The sequence below is a fragment of the Camelus ferus genome, chromosome 34 (assembly GCF_009834535.1).
Source record: "Camelus ferus isolate YT-003-E chromosome 34, BCGSAC_Cfer_1.0, whole genome shotgun sequence".
NCBI lineage: Eukaryota > Metazoa > Chordata > Mammalia > Artiodactyla > Camelidae > Camelus > Camelus ferus.
In genome coordinates this window covers 12,320,562-12,338,461 of record NC_045729.1, presented here as the reverse complement: position 1 = coordinate 12,338,461, position 17,900 = coordinate 12,320,562, and the positions used below count along the sequence as shown (strand labels likewise).

The following is a 17,900-nucleotide window of genomic DNA, read 5'->3' as shown; positions in this document are numbered from 1 at the left end:
TGGTTGGGACCTCAGGTTTTCTGGTCCTCTGCTACCTCCATGAAAAACTACGAATAATAAAGCCTTGCCTTTCTGAAGGGAGAGGCTAGGCTGGATTATTTTCTAAAATCTTATGGGTTTCATTCTTTTTTGAAACAGGATGTTTCATTCTATTTTGCAAGAGGGAGCCCGTTTTTTGGCTGGTGTGCTCCCCCATGGTGTCAGAGGTGGTACTGCAGAAACTGGTGTTAGCCTGGATCTCAGATGTAAAAAGTGGCTAGTAGAGTAATATATCACATTTTTTTCCAACTGATTTTGATCCTCTGTGACCTTCAAGTGATTTAAGACCATATCAAATAGCTTGCTCTCGGGATTGGCTCTTCCTCATGTTTGGAAGCTACCTGCTTATTGGTATCCACTTCCTTTTCATACCACGTCTGGGAAATATACATGTCCAAATTTATTACTGCTTCATGCAAGATGAATGTCTGTCCTTAAACTTTCTCTTATAAAGCTGAGGATTCAGTCAACTTCCCTGAAACTTTATGTGATTTTTTTATTTCCAGCAAATCTACAAAAAACGTGTCCCCCAAGCCCAATGTAGAAAGAATATCATAATAAAAACAGCAATAGCCAATATACATTGAACATTGGCTTCGTCAGACCTTACACAGAACACACGCATTGTTTCATAAAACCCTCACAACCACCATGTGACATAGGAACTATTTTTATTATCACTTTACAGGTTGGAAAAAACCAGTACAAAAACGTTAGATCTGTTTTCCTGTATTCAACTTTCATAAATGTCTTTCGTGTTTGTAGGTTTCTCACCTTAGCAATGTCATACAAGACAGAGATCTTAAATTCCCAATCCATGAATGTACCATCAGGATAGGAGATGGTGTCATTTAAAACTTCCTGAACAGGAGGAAAAAGAGAAGGAAGATGAGTTGTCTGAAGGAGGGGCAGTGTGGAGAGGCTATTACAGGCAAATAATGATCCTCTAATCTGGAGGCTCAGGAACAAGTTGGCACCCCATTGTTCTGGTTTTCCAGAATATATATTTCTTTTCTCTGCTGTTTAAGGAACATCAGGGGGTTCACAAGGAGATGAGCAGGAGGTGCCCACAGACCCCAAACCCTGGTTCTTCCACCAGACAGGGGTAAAGGGATGAGCAGGCACCTGCCGGGAGACGGGGCTGGTGAGCTTGATTCACAGGTGGCAGAGCTGTGGGCTCTGTCCCATAAAAATTCCACTAGTGTTTTTTTTTTAACAAGGAACTGCTATTAGGAAATTCTTTCATTAGGCTTATGTTTTCACTCACATGATCTCTTGCATCCGTTGGCTTAATAGCTCTAACTGTTCCGACAGAGTTCTTGGATTTTTGCATGAATTGTATGACCTAGAATTTTGAACTTAACAGGATGATGGTTCTCTCAAGATACAGGATTTTAACTAAGCTAATAACCATTCTTCACAATAAAACTCTAAACAGGACCTTAACTGGTAACTTAGTAATAGTTTCTCATTTTAGCAAAAAGCCCTGTTTTAACTCAGGTACTCTAGAAATAATTTCCAACAAACGGTCCAAAATCATTCATCATTTCAGATAAAACTAGCGGGGCCGTGGGTAGCAGGCCAAGTTAAGGGAGGGGAGTTACGAGCAGACAAGACTCTAAAGCAACACTTACTCTTGGCACTTGACGTATTTTATGTTTTTGTTTGTTTATTAGCTTTTCTCCCTGTGAAAATGTAAACTCTGAGATAATCTTCATTTACAGGTGTATCTGCGACATCTAGTACAGTGTCTGGTACAGGACCGACGGTCAGTAAACATTAATTTCATGAATGAATCAATTGTCCCTGAACAAGCCAAAGTGGTTGTGTATTTATAAAATGGGAAGCATATTGTCTTTACATTGTCTAGGGAGAGACGTTCTCATTTGTTTCCCCACAAAAGTCGGTTCTGATGGGATTTGCTATGGGTTGAAGCCCCAGAGGATTCCATCAAGGAGGGGAGTGTAGTTTGCAATGACACAAACTTTGCTTTGAGGTTCATTAGACAACAGAGTGAATAAGCTTCCTGTGGAAGCTTCTGTTGTCTGCTCCCAGCACGAGTAGGCAATGCCAGGAGGGGCCCAGACCACTCTGGTCACTGAAGTTTCCAACCATAGGGTAGAGAGCCAAAAATACTATGTGCATGGTATCTAACTGTTGTCTTGGAGTTTTAGAGATTAAAAGACCATGTGAAACTCTTTGACCAGGCTCTGTTAATTAGTATCCTAACATTTCTGTCACACTGAAATCAAATGAATCAGATAGGGTCTAGCCCTCCTAAGGAGAACATGTCTAATTCTGAAAGACCTGAAATTGTTACTGTTAGGAATGTGTGTTTATTTTATTGTATCAGCAGCAATTAAAATGATCATTTTCAGCACCAGTGAAAATGATCATATGGTCTTTCTCCAAAGACCTTTTGATATGACGCATTAATATTTTTTCCATTCATAGAATTAACCATATACGATTGTATTATGCTTTTCATATACAACTGGCTTAGTATTTCATTTACAATTTTTCCATTTATATTCATAAATATGATTAGCCTTTAATCACATTTTAGTATCAACTTTATGCTAGCCCTTTAGAATGTTAAATGAATTTAGATGTTCGTGCTTTTTAACTTTAGAACAGTGTTGATACAGACAATGAGAATTATTAAAGTTTAGAAAAACTAAGCTGAATCTGGTATTCTTTGTAATGGAAGTGATAATTTCTTCTATTATTATTGGCACACTTAAGGTTTTGCTTTTTGAGACAGGTTTTCATGATTACATTGTCTCTGAAATTTTTCCTTTTTTTAGATTTTACAATTTGCTAGTCATATTCTTTTATAATTGAAAGCATCTTTTTCATAGCTTTATTTTTTACTTTCAGTTTTGTGTATTTTTGTTTGTTTTAAAGATTTAATTAGAAGTCTGAGAGGCTTGTGTGTTTTGTAGGTTTTTTAAAAATAAACAATTCATGACTGTACTTCAAAAATTTACCAGTTTTATAATTGAATTTTGAAGGTTTCCTTTCTTTGGGCCATAGTTATTCTTCTAAATTTCACTAAAAAGAGATTGTTTTTTAAGAGAGAATAGCATTTAGGGCTGATTTTTTTTCTTTGAGGATAGACTTGAGTTTACGCCATGCATACATTTTGAAAGCTACATTCTTGGGTTTTTTTTTTTTTTTTAATAATTGAAGCTTATTAGGAAAAAATTGAGTTATTAGTTTAACATTTTTTATTTATAATTTTTTTTTGGAATTATGAATGTTTGGACCTCTTAAAAGCTGCTGCTGACCCCAATCAGTATTCTGGCTTTGTGATGGGGAAGGGCATTAAGGTTTTTAAGAGATACTAGGTCTGAAAGCAGCCCAAGGTAGGGTGACCACACGTCCTGGTCTGCTGTTACAATATAATCATCAGAGTACCCCTTGCATTCCCAAAGGATCCTGGGAACGAAATTATCTGTCACCCACCCAAAGGCATTTAAAAGGCTGGAAGCCCTCCTAACATGCCCAGAAAGCACTCAGGTGAGGTGCAACTATTTCGATGCTCTTTGAAGCAATTGTCTTGGTTTCCTTCCTTCTTCTCCCCTTTTCCTCGACGCTGGCCTTTGTTTCTGGTGTGAACGCTTCCATGTATGCCTGCGCTTCTGAACTAACCAGTGACTTGATATTCTGAGCTTGATGCTTGGTTCTTCCCAAGAACTGGACTCCATCCTGTCTTACTTTCTTTTTCTGCTTTGGACTTGTTCAGCCAGAACACCTTGACCCCATCTGGCAACCCCTGAGCCATCCTCAGCCCCTCCCAAGGGAGAGCAGGGTAGGATTTAGCCAGTTAGCAGAACTAGGACTTAGGAACAAGTGCTATCATAATGACCATCTAGTTTTCCTTTAATACAAAAGCAAGTACGCAAGTAAAATAAAATGAATTTAGAGGCAATCACTTCTCCACATCTGTTTTTTTTTTTTTAAGTCTACACTTTTGAATATTTTTTAGCTAGTTTTCTTATCAAGATATAATAGGGATGATTCACAAAAACTGAGACTAGTTTGGTAAGCATTTGAACCCACACACTTTTCCTGAGAACTCTCTGCTAACTCTCTGATTAATAGTTCACTGAATGAGCATTTAAAATTTCTGCTAAATATTTTTTCCATATGGTTGGCCAGTTAGGAAGCTGGAAATGATCACGGTTCCTTACCCGGAGGGATCCTCTCTCGCAGTATTCAATCACCCCGAAGATCATGGACTCAAGCTTCACTGTGCCGTAGAACTTGGTTAGGTTGTAATAGTCGATCTGAAGCAGCTAAGACATAACATGTTTATTTACAAAGCCAGTCAGCCCGGAAGGGGCGCCTGGGTAAAAACTAATCTGCTAATAAAACACGTTATGGTTCAGGTCGTTGGGAAGACGTATTACTCCTGACACACTGGAGCATCAGTGCAGTTTCTCAGCTCTTTGGGAAGATGTGTTATTCTTGATATGTTGGGGCATCAGTGCAGTTTCTGTTGCTCTTCGCGTTACATCTGACCAACAGCCTTTCTTTTGTCAGCACAGGGACGTGAATACGAACCTTTGACTACTCTCCAGTAATACAAGGACCACTTTCTAGGACACGCAGTAGATTGGCAACCTGTATTACCCCGTCAAACATCACTCTTCAACACCTTCGGGTGGAATTTTCAACAAGAAAAAGCATAGTCACCCGTTTCTTGCTCTGGGGGCTTCTCTGCCAGCATCCCCAGTATCTTGCTCCACCAGGGACCTCAACACTTGAGGAAAATGGAGTGGAGCTAGCTCTGACTAAAGGGCTTTAAGTACAGGACACGTACCTTGTTCAATTCTATCTTCTGTTTCTCAGTGAAATTGCCATCGTTGTGCTTGAGATCCTTCAGAATCACTCGCTGCAACGGTAATGGAATTAAGGAGATAATGTGACACGCCCATCATAGGCGTGTTGTGGTATCCTCCCGCTACACTGCAAAGCTCCTGAGAGCAGTAACACTGTTTTATTGATGTTTCTGTCCGGGTGCCTAGTGCCTGGGATATGGTAGCTCGGATTTGCATGTTTCTTTAGAAATGGCTAAATGAAAAGGAAGGAAGGAAGGAAGGAAGGAAGGAAGGAAGGAAGGAAGGAAGGAGGAAGGAAGAAGGAAAGGGAAGGAAGGAAGAAGGAAAGGGAAGGAAGGAAGAAAGGAAGAAGGAAAGGGAAGGGAAGGAAGAAAGGAAGGAGGAAAGGGAAGGGAAGGATGCAAGGAAGGAAGGAGGGAAGGATGGAAGCAAGGGGAGGGAGGGAAAGAAGGAGGGAAGGTTGGAAGGAAGGGAAAAGAGGAAAGAAGGGAGGGAGGGAGGAAGGGAAGGAGGGAGGGAGAGAAGAAAAGAAGACACAAACCCCACATGGGATTGTCATATTCCCACTGCAATGAGCCAAAATGTAATACAGGGTTGTCTGGACTGCTCTGAATCTCTTCTATTTTTTCCTTTTCCTACCTACATTCTCCCCTCTTAAAAATTCTATTTTTCCTTCAATTTACCCAGGACTGTGAGTTTTGTAACCATTGAGGCAGAGGCCCTCCCACCCCTGTGAAAGGATCCAAGAACAGCCCCCTGGACCGGCCCAGGCACCCTGGCCATTACACTGCCGACGTCAGGAGCCAGGGTGGCCGAGAGTCAGCAGGCCCCGCCCATCCCCTGCTGGAGAGATCAGAGCAGCAGAGGAGACCAGAGTCACCTTTTTGTCATATTTGCACTGTTGTAGTCTCTGGATTGTATCTCGCCTCTTGTCATCATCGATCTGGCACAAGAAAAAGCTAGTTATTTCAGAAGCTCCACATCTCGTTCCCCAGCTGCCAGTCAAAGGCTGAAAGGCTCTGCCGGCTGGGCTCACAGCACGCTGGGCAGCCTCAGAAAAACTTATAACTGACTTGTGTTTCCCGCCCACTGCTCACCTTCCTTCTTCTTTCCAGTATCCACCACCCTCATGCTTGACTCTGAGTTTTCCTCCCTTTCCCTCCCTCCCTCCTGTGGCCTGTTCCAGCCAGGGATTCCCTTTGCTTCCTTCTCTCCTGGCCCTCCTTCTACTGGGAACCATTGCCTGTGGCTGCAGACAGATGCTCTTGGGGAGCAAGATGTGCATCTCACACCTAAAGGCCCAAGTTAGGCAAGTGAGGACACCGTGCCAGGGGTTAAGGGGGCAGCCCCACCATCCCTGGGTTCAGCCTGGGGTTGCCAGATCATCTGATTTCTCAAAAGAATCTGGTAACATGGATTTTTCTATGCCATTCTGAGATTTTTATATTTGGCAATAAATTTTAAAAGAAGTTAAGTATTGAAACACACACACACACACACCCCTCTGCAGAATAGATACTGTTCTTGGTCTGCCAGACTTCTCGTCTAAAGGCAGAGAAGAGATTGAGAACTATGGCATCTTTCCATTCGATTCTCATAAAAACCTGTGGCATGTCGTAATATCTGCCGAAACTTACCTCATAGGGACATTTTGAAATGTGAGTGAAATAAATTATGTTCAATTCCAAGTATGACGCCTGGCACAACGCAGATTAATAAGTGTCACTTGTCGCCCCTTCTCCTGTTTCTCATTTTACCCGTGAGGTTATATATAAAAGGGCTGCATGACGCCACAGGTCCCCTGAGGATGCGCTGAACCTGAGCGTGGCTTCTTTTCACTCTTAGGCATCGATTCGCGCCGTTTAAGCCACTTGAACCTTAGTCTCTTATCGCAGCAGCAGCCCTAACTCACAGGGATACTTGGGGCTCGAATGAGACAGAGTTTGTGGCATTTTCTTACAAGCGAAGGTGTTTTATCTGCTAATGCGTGCTCAGGGTTTTTATTATATTTTTCTATCTGATGCTTCTCCCTCTGGCTGCTTTGGTTTCCCGACCCCTTCTGCCCTAGCACAGGTTGCGCTCCGGCATCCGGCCCCTTGGTCTGTTTTCCTCACCTCTACCTTCAGTGAGTACCCACGGCCAGTCTGGACATGTGGCGTTTCCCCTCTTGCTGACCTTGGCCGACCTCCCTGCCCTGCCCGACTCTCAGCACCGGGGGACCCCTCCTAACGGCTGATTCCTGGGCACCTGCCCCCAGCCTGTCTGTATCTGAGTAACGACGACTCTCCATGCTCTGAATCACTTCCAGCCTCCCTCCTTTACTTTACTGTCCCAAAGACCTACTCCTTAGCCAGGCAGGTGGCTCATCTGATGAATTAACCCATAAAAAGTCCATCACGTCTGACAAGATAGTTGGGTTATGCTTCCAGAGTATTTACATTTTAAGGAAACACGCAGAGACACAACGCTGGGGGCTTAACCCCAAAGAACAAGTGAAATATGGGGTTTTGAGGGGGAGGGGGGGAGGCTTGTGAGGAGTGGAGCCGGGCTGGACTTGGGCAGAGGTGAACCACATGGGAGCCCCTCCTGGTGTCCCACCAGAGCAGGGGCGGGGGGTCACTCACTCCTCCTAAGGCCTCCCCTCCCCTCCTCAGGTGCTGCTGGCAAGTCATTCAGGTCAATTAATTCTCCCTTTGAAAACCCAGTAATCTTACGGTCATTGACATCTCGCTGTGAATTACAAGATCCGATTTCTTCCCGACACTTGCCTGAGACAGACTGGCCTTTGTGAACAGAATTTGTGTGTGTGTGAGGTTCAGCATGTAATGGGAGGGTCATCTTCCAGCGTGGGGCATTTCTGGAGGAAAGAGAGACCTAGTCCTTGTACAGCCTGAGGGGATCCTTGTCTTTGCAGCACAGCATGCAGGACTGGGGGGGGGGGGTACCAAGACCTGGGAGCGAGGCTCCAAACACAAACCTGACCCGTGAAGCAATTTTACTTTTGCTGAGTTTAGGTGGAGGGCATCTCAAGTCACACTGTCCCGTTGGTTTGTCCCTACTCTGAGGAACCCCACTTACTCCTTGCACGTGATGGTTCTAGGTCTCCACCTCTTTTTAGTATGCCTGGGTCTAAAAACTCTGCTAAGACTACAGTGTGCAGTGTCAGGATCATAAGCTGCATGGTTACACAGACTGGGTTCAAACTGTAGCTATGTTCCTAAAATTCTAGCCCTGTTGTCTCACAGGGCTCGGGGGAAATGCAACGGGTCAACACATCCTGGCACATAAGCCGTGCTCAGTAAGGGTTAGCCGTGACTGCAGTAATCTTACTCACTAGCTGTGTGTGACCCTGCCCTGCATCTCCGCCCTCTATCCCTCAGTGTCCTCAGCAGCAAATTTACACTGATAAAGTTCAACTCCTGAGGTCCCCGTGCTGAGCAGGTAAGAAGACACAGGTCCAGCACTGACCGTGGAGGCAGAGGAGTTACCACTGGCTGCTGCTGGGATTTCCTGGCTGAGGGAGAAGGTGGGCAAATATCATCAAAGACCTCTTTCTTCAGCAGTGAGCAGGTGAGTCACACATCCGAGTGGGAGCAGCGTAGCTTCCCGAGGTTTAGGGGAACTCGGATGCTCTGCCCATTCCCAGATCCCTTCCGTGACAGGCTCTCACTACATGCTTTACCCTTCCGGGTCAGCTGCAAAGCATGAGTAACACACCGTATCGCAGCCTCCACCAAAGTGTTCGTTGCATCCAGTAGCTGACATTTAGGGCAAAGAAGAATCAAGGCAAAGACAGGAAGCTGAGAATTACAGAACATCCAAGTCCTGGATTCTGAAACAAATGACTCCTGCTTGGGACATGTCCTATCATACTACCAAAGTCTTGCCAAACGCCTGGCAAGCCGCACCAGCCGCAGCAGCGTTCTTCAGCAGGTCAGGGACGCTCACCTTTAGGCTAATATGGTTGGTCTCATTGGACTCCAGAGGAAAGATCTTTTCAGGAGGAATGTGGGACCACTTTTTCTGACGAAGTGCGTATTTCTTTCTATATTTTCTGTGAAAGGAATAGAACCAGATAATAGGCTTGTGTTAGTATTCATGCCATTCGGCTTCTAAACGTTAGGAGAAGTTTGGAGCCCTGATGTCCTCAGGTAGATACGTGGTGAGTAGGGCTGGCCCAACTGTGTAACTCCATGTTCTCCAAACTGGTGAGTGCTGCCATCTGTGGCCCTGTAAGGATTTCTAATGGTCTTTTATATTCTTTTTTTTTCTTTTCATTTCAGTTTCTCACATGTTTCACTAAGGCAGCACTTTACTGTAATAAAAAATTTAGGGGGGGAGGGTACAGCACAGTGATAGAGCACATGCTTTGCATGCAGGAGGTCATGGGTTCAATCCCCAGAGCTTCCATCAAATAAATAAATAATAAAAATAAATTAATCAATTAACTTAATTACCTCCCCCTCCAAAAACAAACAAAAAAATTGAACTAATGACATGGAAAGAGTGAGGAAAAAACAGAGAGATAAAAACTTAAACCGATAAGCTGAAAGGCAAATGTTCATTTTTAAACCACCAGAGAATACCCCAGGTTCCTAAATAAGCTAGTTTCGCTGGCGCATCTGTGCCTTTAATAAATGTAAAGAAAATAGAAAAGCCCAGAGGAAATGTAACATTTGTAACCCAACATTCACAATGTCAAGAATCTGATTGTTTCCCCCAGATAGTATAGATTGAGCAGAAATCTGGGGTTGTGGGAAATGCACCCTCACAGATTTACAGATATTACCAAATTATTTCCCAGAGTGTTTGTGCCAATTTACATGCTCATTGTAAAAATTTGCTTGCTCCATATTCTAAACATTTGGTATTATTCAACTGTTTTTTCACTTTATGACGTGAAATGGCATTTAACTGCTGCTTTGCTTTTCATTTTCTTGATTATTAGAGAAATTAAGTAGCTTTTCAAAAATTTTCTGTTTTATAGAATGTATTGTTGACTATTCATAATCCTGCCCATTTTTTCTAATGCTTTGTCTTTTCCTTATTAACTTACATGAGCTCCTTATATATTCTGCAAAACAAATTTTTTAGCCTTTTATATGTTTCAAATTCCTTTTTCTACTTTATTCCTTTATTTGGATGCACGTACAAAGTTTTGATTTTATTCTGGCCACATTTATATTTTTTCTTCTATGACTTTTTTATCTTGACTGAGAAGTATTTTCCTACTTGAGATCATCAAATCATTTCCTACTAATTTTTTCTAAGTTCTAAAGTTGGCTTTTACACATTTAGGTTTCTAATCCATTTATAATCCATTTGGAATGAACTTTGCCTTTGTGTATTGTTTCAGGTAGGGTTTTAAGTTCATTTTTTTAATTTGGAAAGCCAAATGTACCAACATCGTTTCCCAACTGACTCATAACATCACCTCTGTGCCATTCCAAGTTCTCATGCTTGCTCGTGTCAGATTCTAGAATCTGTACTCTTTTCCACTGGCCTACTTGTCTGTCCCTGAGTTTGCCTTTGCTTATCTTCATTTGACAAACTCCTCTGCACCTTCTCAAGGTCATTTATGATACCTTTCTTGCTGTCCTGGAAGCAGAAATGATTATTCTCTTCCTATGCTTCCATCTAACTCTAAGAGTATTCCTCATTCAGATTCACAGAAAATAGCATATTATTTACCAATGATTTTGATCCTAAGACCTGGTGGTAAGTGAGGTAACTATTAGGGCCTTGAAGTCGCCTGGACTCTCATCTCTGTACCCAAGGAGACCTTTGGGTCCCAGTGGAGCCAACTGTCATTCATACTGAATTAGATGATGCTATAAATCATTCACTACTTTTCTTGCATAGCTGTTGGAATGGAAAACTACTATTTTCCACACTGCTGCTCCAGCCATTAAGAGACCTTATCTCTGCCTCCTATGCTTAAAGAAAATGAAAAATGCCCATTTCCACCTGTTACTGTTTCTTCCCTTGTGATTTACCCCTGTCTTAAGCTGACACCCATTTGGACTTGGTGTTTTAGGGACAACAGCCACATTTGTGGCCCTGCTAGTGGCTGGCTTTACTCTCCCCCAAATTTTGGTTTTCACTTCCCTTCAATTAAATGGTCACTGTACACTATAGATCATCTCCTATTTCTGGGTAACTCAGAGTCAGTGGAGTCAAGTTCTGCCTTCAGTCTGCAGAGAACAGTCGACCTCCTTTCCTGGAGAAACCTTTAACTGGTCTGCAACAGACTAGATGCTCATTATGAGGAAGTATAATGACACACAGACCAAAGCGTGTGATGCATAGAGAAAAATCGTTGTCTGGTTTAGTTAGGAAACGGGGGTGTGATCCTGTAATATTACAGGATAGAAAGTTTTGTGTTTAACATACACAGATTAGGAAGTAGTTTGGTTTATATATTCAACTCATTTGCATATTCAACAAATATTCCTGAGCATACACCGTGTCCCTGGCACTGCCCTAGGCTCCTCGTATGTCCAAGCTAAGCAGAACAGTCATGGAACTGATGGTCCTAAGTTTGGCCCAGCACACTGCCTGGTGACGCGATTCCACACAAGCCACTTGGCTTTCTGGATCCCTCTTCACCCATGCTAAAACAGGAGGTTTGACATAGATGATTTTGAAAGCCCCTTCTAGCCTGAACATTACATAATATAAAAACTTTTAAGATTTCCCGGAAAATAATAAAACAGCAGAAATAGCTATTTCCACCTCTAGAATGCCTATCGTATGGTCCCCATACACTCCTTATTTCAGCTCCTCACAACAGTTCAGATGAGGGTACTGAAGCTAAGTGACCTGTTTAAGTGGCTAACAATACGGTGAAGACCACAAAGCTGGTACATCACAGAACTGGGACTTGAGTTCAGCTGTCCAATGGCAAGCTCTACCCGGTCCACGCGGTAACATTCTGCCCCTGATGTAGTCTTTGACGCAGAATGTCTTCACGGCTCAGCTCTGTCTAGAGACCTCTGGGGAAGGTACATTACCGTCAGGAGACCCCAGACCTCTCCCTCTCTCCCTCCCCTGCTCGGAGTGATGAGCACAGCAGGCTGGGGCGGTAGGTACCTCAGCACCAGGAGAGCAATGAGCAGGAGGAGGACCACAGTTCCCGTGAGAGTGATGACGGCAATCACCAGGATCTGGGGGCCTGGGCGGGAAAGACAGTGACAATGGCACTAGTAAGGGATCTCTGAAGACAGAACACACACGTCAAAAGATTCCAGTTGTATAGTGTAATCTGACGAAGGGGAGAAGGAGAGACCTTTTAAAGTATTTGTCTTTTATTAATCTCTTCATTGGTAACACACCTTGCATCCTTTTTATTCTCGTCAGGGCAGAAATAAATCCCTTGGAGGTGGAGCTGCATCGTGGGCATATTTGACTTTGGTGAATTCCGTTTATGACGATAATCACAAACCACCACCACCACCATCACCACCACCACCACCACTCTCACACCCCCAACCCCACACGAAAAATAAGTGACTAGGAAGGAGCAATACAATCTCACCAGTGTAATGATCCTACTCTGGAGTCTATAATGTAAGAGGAAGCTGAGACAGTGGGGAAAGAATTTTAGGTAAGAAAGAAGAAAAATGAGTCTGGAGGTGGAGGAAAGTTGTGGACATTTTGTGTGTATTATCAATCATTTGGACTTTATTCTGCAGGTAAAATGGAGCTGCGAATCACAGCGATAGCAGCAGTTGGGCAGCATGACTGGATTCTGCTCTCGTTCTGGTGGCAGCGTGGTTGGACTGGAGGCGGGCGGGAGGCAGGAATGGAGCAGGGAGACAGCTGGATATTATTGTAACCCAGGAGGCAGATAATGAAGGCTTTGGATGAGGAACAGGAACCAAATCTGTGTTGCTCACTGCTTCCCAGGTGTTTAGAACACTGCCTGGCACTAAGTAAATGTTTATCAGATGGATGATAAGATAGTGATGGTATAGCCTCCAGATGAAATGTTCGGTTACTTAGTTGGCAGCTGTGTACACAGATGAAAGGCCAGGCATGAACATCTTAGTTGTATACTGTTTGAAAGATTGAGTTACTTTATTTGCAAAGTTTAAAACTAAGTGTAATGACAGTGAAATAAATGAAAGCTCTGGCTAACTGCATTTTCTAGCTAGCTGAGGCTGAAGTGAAGTTGCCCAGGACGAGGCAATATTGTCCGTGTTGTATGTAATATCAATATTTAATGGGACCCTTTTAGGTAAATAATTAGAACTCTCTGAAAAATCACTTTTTGAGAAGTTCAGTCACTTTACAAAGTACAGACCTTCTGTCCAGTTACCAAAATACCTAAAAACTCTTAAAGAAATATATTAAAAATACAAACCTAACGTTGTCACTGAGGGGTGCAATTAAGGAAAAAGAAAATAATTTTAACTCAAAAAGTTACAAAATAAATAAAAAGTTGCCAGAGCCTGGGAGGAAAGAGATACATATCAGAAGTCAAGTTTGGTTTAAATCTAGGAAGCCTAAAAGATGGTTCTAGAGATAATTTAAAAAGCTTGCTAAAGAACATAAATCAATGTTAAAAAGCAATGATGACAGTAAATCTGAAGCTGGCCCTGTCCAGTGATGGTCAGTGTTACACAGTCACATTGCAAGTTGAGGGGTGAAGGCCTGGCCATGTTAGGGCTTTCCATGACATGATGGGGTCTCAACTTAAGGAGGTGGGGTGATCATCATTTTGACCCTAGTATGTGTCCCCTGAGGAAATGGAGAAGACTTAAGAGGCCACGCTCACTGACCAACCCCCCAGCCTGATGACATCAAGTGTTCCTTGATGAAACAGATATTCCTTGAGTTTACTGCAGTAACATGTAAATGGAGTGGGGATGTATGTCTCTGTGTTCATTCTGCCAATTGCCAAACCTAGTTCTCTATAGAATAATTTATGCCAAAGGGTAGGTAGGACACACATTAAAGACAGGGATAGCTAAATTAGGAATATTTTTAGTGTTTAATCAGAGCTGTAATATCATTCATTGGGCAGGGAAGGAAAGTCCACATTTGCAAACCTGGCAGATCTAATTCAGAAAATAAGCAAAGGGGAAAAAAATAAAACCCAAATAACACAAGCTAATTGCATAAACCATAGAATTTACTCTCCTTACCAAAAACACAATTTCAGGGAAAGAAAATTCACAAAGGATATCTTACCTCGGCCTGGAATATCATTCGGAAGTTTGTGGTTCTTCCAGATGAACGTAGGGCTCATGTCCACTGGGTTAGTCTTGTTTATGCGGGTGTCATAGGTCAAAAGAACATTGTACTGTGTCAGGGCAGGAAAAAGAAGAAGGATGAACAGACAAAGACATTCTAGAATGATTTCTGATGAGATGGACCATCCTGCCCAATGCCCTTTGAATTTCATAGTAATGCTTCTCAGTGAAACATGCTGGTAAATGTTCGCTTGCCGGGAGCTAGTTAGGATCCACTTGTTGGTTCTCAGCACGAACATGGATTTAAGCTCCAGGTGAGGTGATTACTTTTGATTTGAATACTCCTTTATGACTATACACTCTTCCTGCCCAGCAGAGATTCTCTCGGTCTTCACAGCACTAGTTCAAGTCTTTCATTTTACAGATGTTACAACAGAATCCAAGAGAAATTAAATGCTCCAAGTCACATGACAAGTGAAGCACCAGTGTTTTCCACAATATTAAGTTGTTATTGAAAAGAATGTCTTGAGAAAATGCACCACAGTTAAAATCCATTATCCATATTTATACATGTCAAGGGGCTCCTAAAGAATTCTACATTTCTTAAGTTCAGTCAATGACATAATTTTCGATTCTCTTCTATCCATATGCTGTAATGTGCTTGCTTATACACGAAACTAATTAGGATTCTAAGATAAAAAGGTTCCTTTTTCAAGTCATCTGTCAGCAGAAATATTAATATATCCTTAAATTATTGAGTCAGCTTTGTAAGAGGCATCTGGAAAGTGACCATACTTCTAAATTCATCGCTATTCCCTCAAAACATTCTGGACCAAAGTTGTACATTCTCTAAACTATACTTGAAAGCAGAATCTATGCTTCAAATACTGAGGATAGGAAATACCCTGTATGTTAGGGAATGGTACATTAAATCTCCATTGAGACCTACTCTGTTTATGGAATAACTTATCTGTACCCCTATGTTTTGAGAATTAATCCCCATTTTCTCCATATATACATATTATACAACACAACTGATGGCATTAGATTATTGACAAGCTCAACTAGAGACTTGCCTTCAGAGACAGTAAGTGCACAGAATAACATTTTTCATTTTGAAGAGCAGCCAGGAGGCTGACATAGGATCTCACAGTATGTATCTGTCTCCAAAGAAGACAAAGGCATCATCCCAGGTGGAAATAACTTAAGAGGGGAGTGTGGTTATCTCAGTAGTTACTTCTAGTAGCTGAAGTATTGAGTGGATCTTATTTTAAGGTATTCCTATGGAATCTATGCCAAATATAGCATTACACTAAAGGTTAGCAGAACTAAACAGTGTAACTAAAAACTATGGATTACTTTTCTGAAATGCCCTCTGGATTTTGAGTTTAACTTTCTCAATCTGGGTATCTTTTCCCCAGCTTTCCACGTTTTCCATTATAGATGCCTTTTACAAAGCTGGGTCAATATATCCGCTCAATATATGAGTTAAGGATGTCATAGTGCTCCTACCGGAAAATTACATGAAAAAGTGAATAACTTTTTCTCCTACATTCCTAGTTATTTCAGGGCCCAACCTCTTCAAGAAAAAAAGTGTTTTACTGATCATTTGGTTGGTTAGAATCATTGGCTTTTAGTTTGTGATGGGCACAACTCTGGGTGACATAAAGACAGGTGTTTTTATTTCTAAGTTAAATGCTAATCAGCCATCAACTATGTGCCAGATAAGAAGCTAAGCACAGGAGACGTGGAGAAACGAGATCCACTCCCTTTCTTTAAGGAACCGTAGTACTATACTATGTAGGTGCGAAGAAAAGATATAGATATATATATATATGTATATATAATGTGAATATAAAACATAACATTAGAGGGATGGTGATACATGCCAGAGGGATTAGCCAATTAATGGTTTTCATGAAACTTCAGATGAAGAGAACAGGGAACGTTTCACTGAAATTTTTAGTTGTGAAAATGAATAAACAATTCTTAGGGAAAGAACTGTCACCTTCTCATTGGTAGCCCAACAATAGTCTGGTCTTTATATCAATGTATTCCAGGTGGGTATTTTTTATTTAGTAAATAGAGCAGATATTCTGAATAAGAAATTCTATGGGTCAAAATGCTTAAGGAATATGGTCCCAAGTGGGGCAAAATTGTGAATCTAAAATAAACCAACCTCTAGATTCTAAACATAACTTCTCTAATCCCTTCTCTATTACTTGCCTTCCAGGAGGACCCTCCTCGCCCAGTCCCTCAACCCAGGTTCCTGATGAGAAGTCAGACATACTTTGTTGGTGTCCACAGAGGTGTACAGAAGAAACATAGTATTGTCAATGTCCCCACAGTCATCCAAAGTCACAGGACCCATATGCCCTAGGGCAAAATCAGAAAGAGTTAGAGGCCATCGTTGACTTCTTGACTGACAGACCAGCTGTATCCCAACAGAGGGTATAAAATAGGTTCAAAACTGCTCCAGTTTATTGAAAAGTCATTGACCTTAACGATGTGATCAGAGGGCATCTGGATTAGTTCTTAGCCCCGAGATCTCTGAAGGATATTTTTATGAGAGATGCTGTTTAGTTAGAAGGAAAACGCTTTTTCTTTGCATTCAGGATTCTGACAGTAAAGGTAATCAGTCAATAGATGTCTCCTGATGATTGATGACAAGTTTTTGCTTAGAGTATTTACTAAACTTGTGACACAGTGTGTAAGTCACTGCACAATCTAACTTAGATATTAAATAAGACCAAAATCCCTTCACTAGCCCTTAGCAGCTGAACACAGGGAGAAAAGTATTTAAGTTCTCTGAGTCTCAGTTTTCTCATCTATGAAATTATACTAGTATAAAATGAGCCTATGAAATGGCTGTTTAGGTAAAAAAAAGAGAAAAAGATCAAATATTAGCAATTTCTCATGGTTCACATAGTAGCTAATATTTATTTTTTGTTTACTATACCAGGGTCTGTGCTAAGTGCTTTACATGCATTTATTATTTTATTCTTCCCCAAATACTATCACATACAAGCTATTACTCTCTCCATTTTATGGATGAAAAATCTGAGGTCAGAGATATTAAGTAACTCGCTCCAGGTTACAAGTACAGGTGGCAGGTACAGTTGGCTGACTGCTGCTTATGACCACAGAGGCGCAGACAAAGAGGCGGCAGCCTCACCCCACTGCTGAAACCTTTCCCCTCTAGTGATATTACTTTCAGGGGATATAAAGGGCTGGTGCCCCTTGTACCCGCCTTCACTGTTCTCTTTTTTTTCTCTTTGAGAGCCAGACATTGAAGACTAGAATACTGAAGCAACTACATATAGGGGGGAAATTAGGAAGTGATTTCACATGCCCAGGGGAAGGCAGAGGCTCAGAGAAGACCTGGGAAGACCTTAAGTTTACACCTCATCTGATCCTCAGCAGAGACAGCCTACAAGAGTAAAAACAAAACCAAAAACCAACAAACCTTGAGGAATGGGGAGTGAATTCTGGGATTACCATATTATTAGATTCAAATGTCCAGTTTTCAACAAAAAAAATTACAAGCAATACAAAGAAACAGGAAAGTATGGCCCATTTAGAAGAAAAAAAAAGGAAACTATCCCTGAAAAGCAACTGATGGTGAATCTACTAGTCAAAGGCTTTAAAACAACTGTCTTAGAGATGCTCAGAGAACTAAAGGAAGACACTGGATGAAATCAAGAAAATGATGTATGAACAAAATGTAGATGTTAATAAAAGATAGAAAACCTAAAAAAGAAACCAGAAAGAAATTCTGGAACTGAAAAGTATAGAAACTGAAATGAAAAATTCACCA

General features: G+C 41.7%; 1 protein-coding gene across 1 annotated transcript in view; it reads right to left on the bottom strand.

The window, feature by feature from the left end:
• GUCY2C (guanylate cyclase 2C) overlaps nt 1-17,900 on the bottom strand; it is a 77,014-nt gene that overhangs the window by 22,761 nt on the left and 36,353 nt on the right. Inside the window, 8 exon segments of the mRNA XM_006192113.3 lie at nt 814-900; nt 4,236-4,340; nt 4,868-4,939; nt 5,767-5,829; nt 8,835-8,940; nt 11,979-12,060; nt 14,082-14,193; nt 16,374-16,459. Coding sequence (XP_006192175.2) covers nt 814-900; nt 4,236-4,340; nt 4,868-4,939; nt 5,767-5,829; nt 8,835-8,940; nt 11,979-12,060; nt 14,082-14,193; nt 16,374-16,459 — 713 coding nt within the window.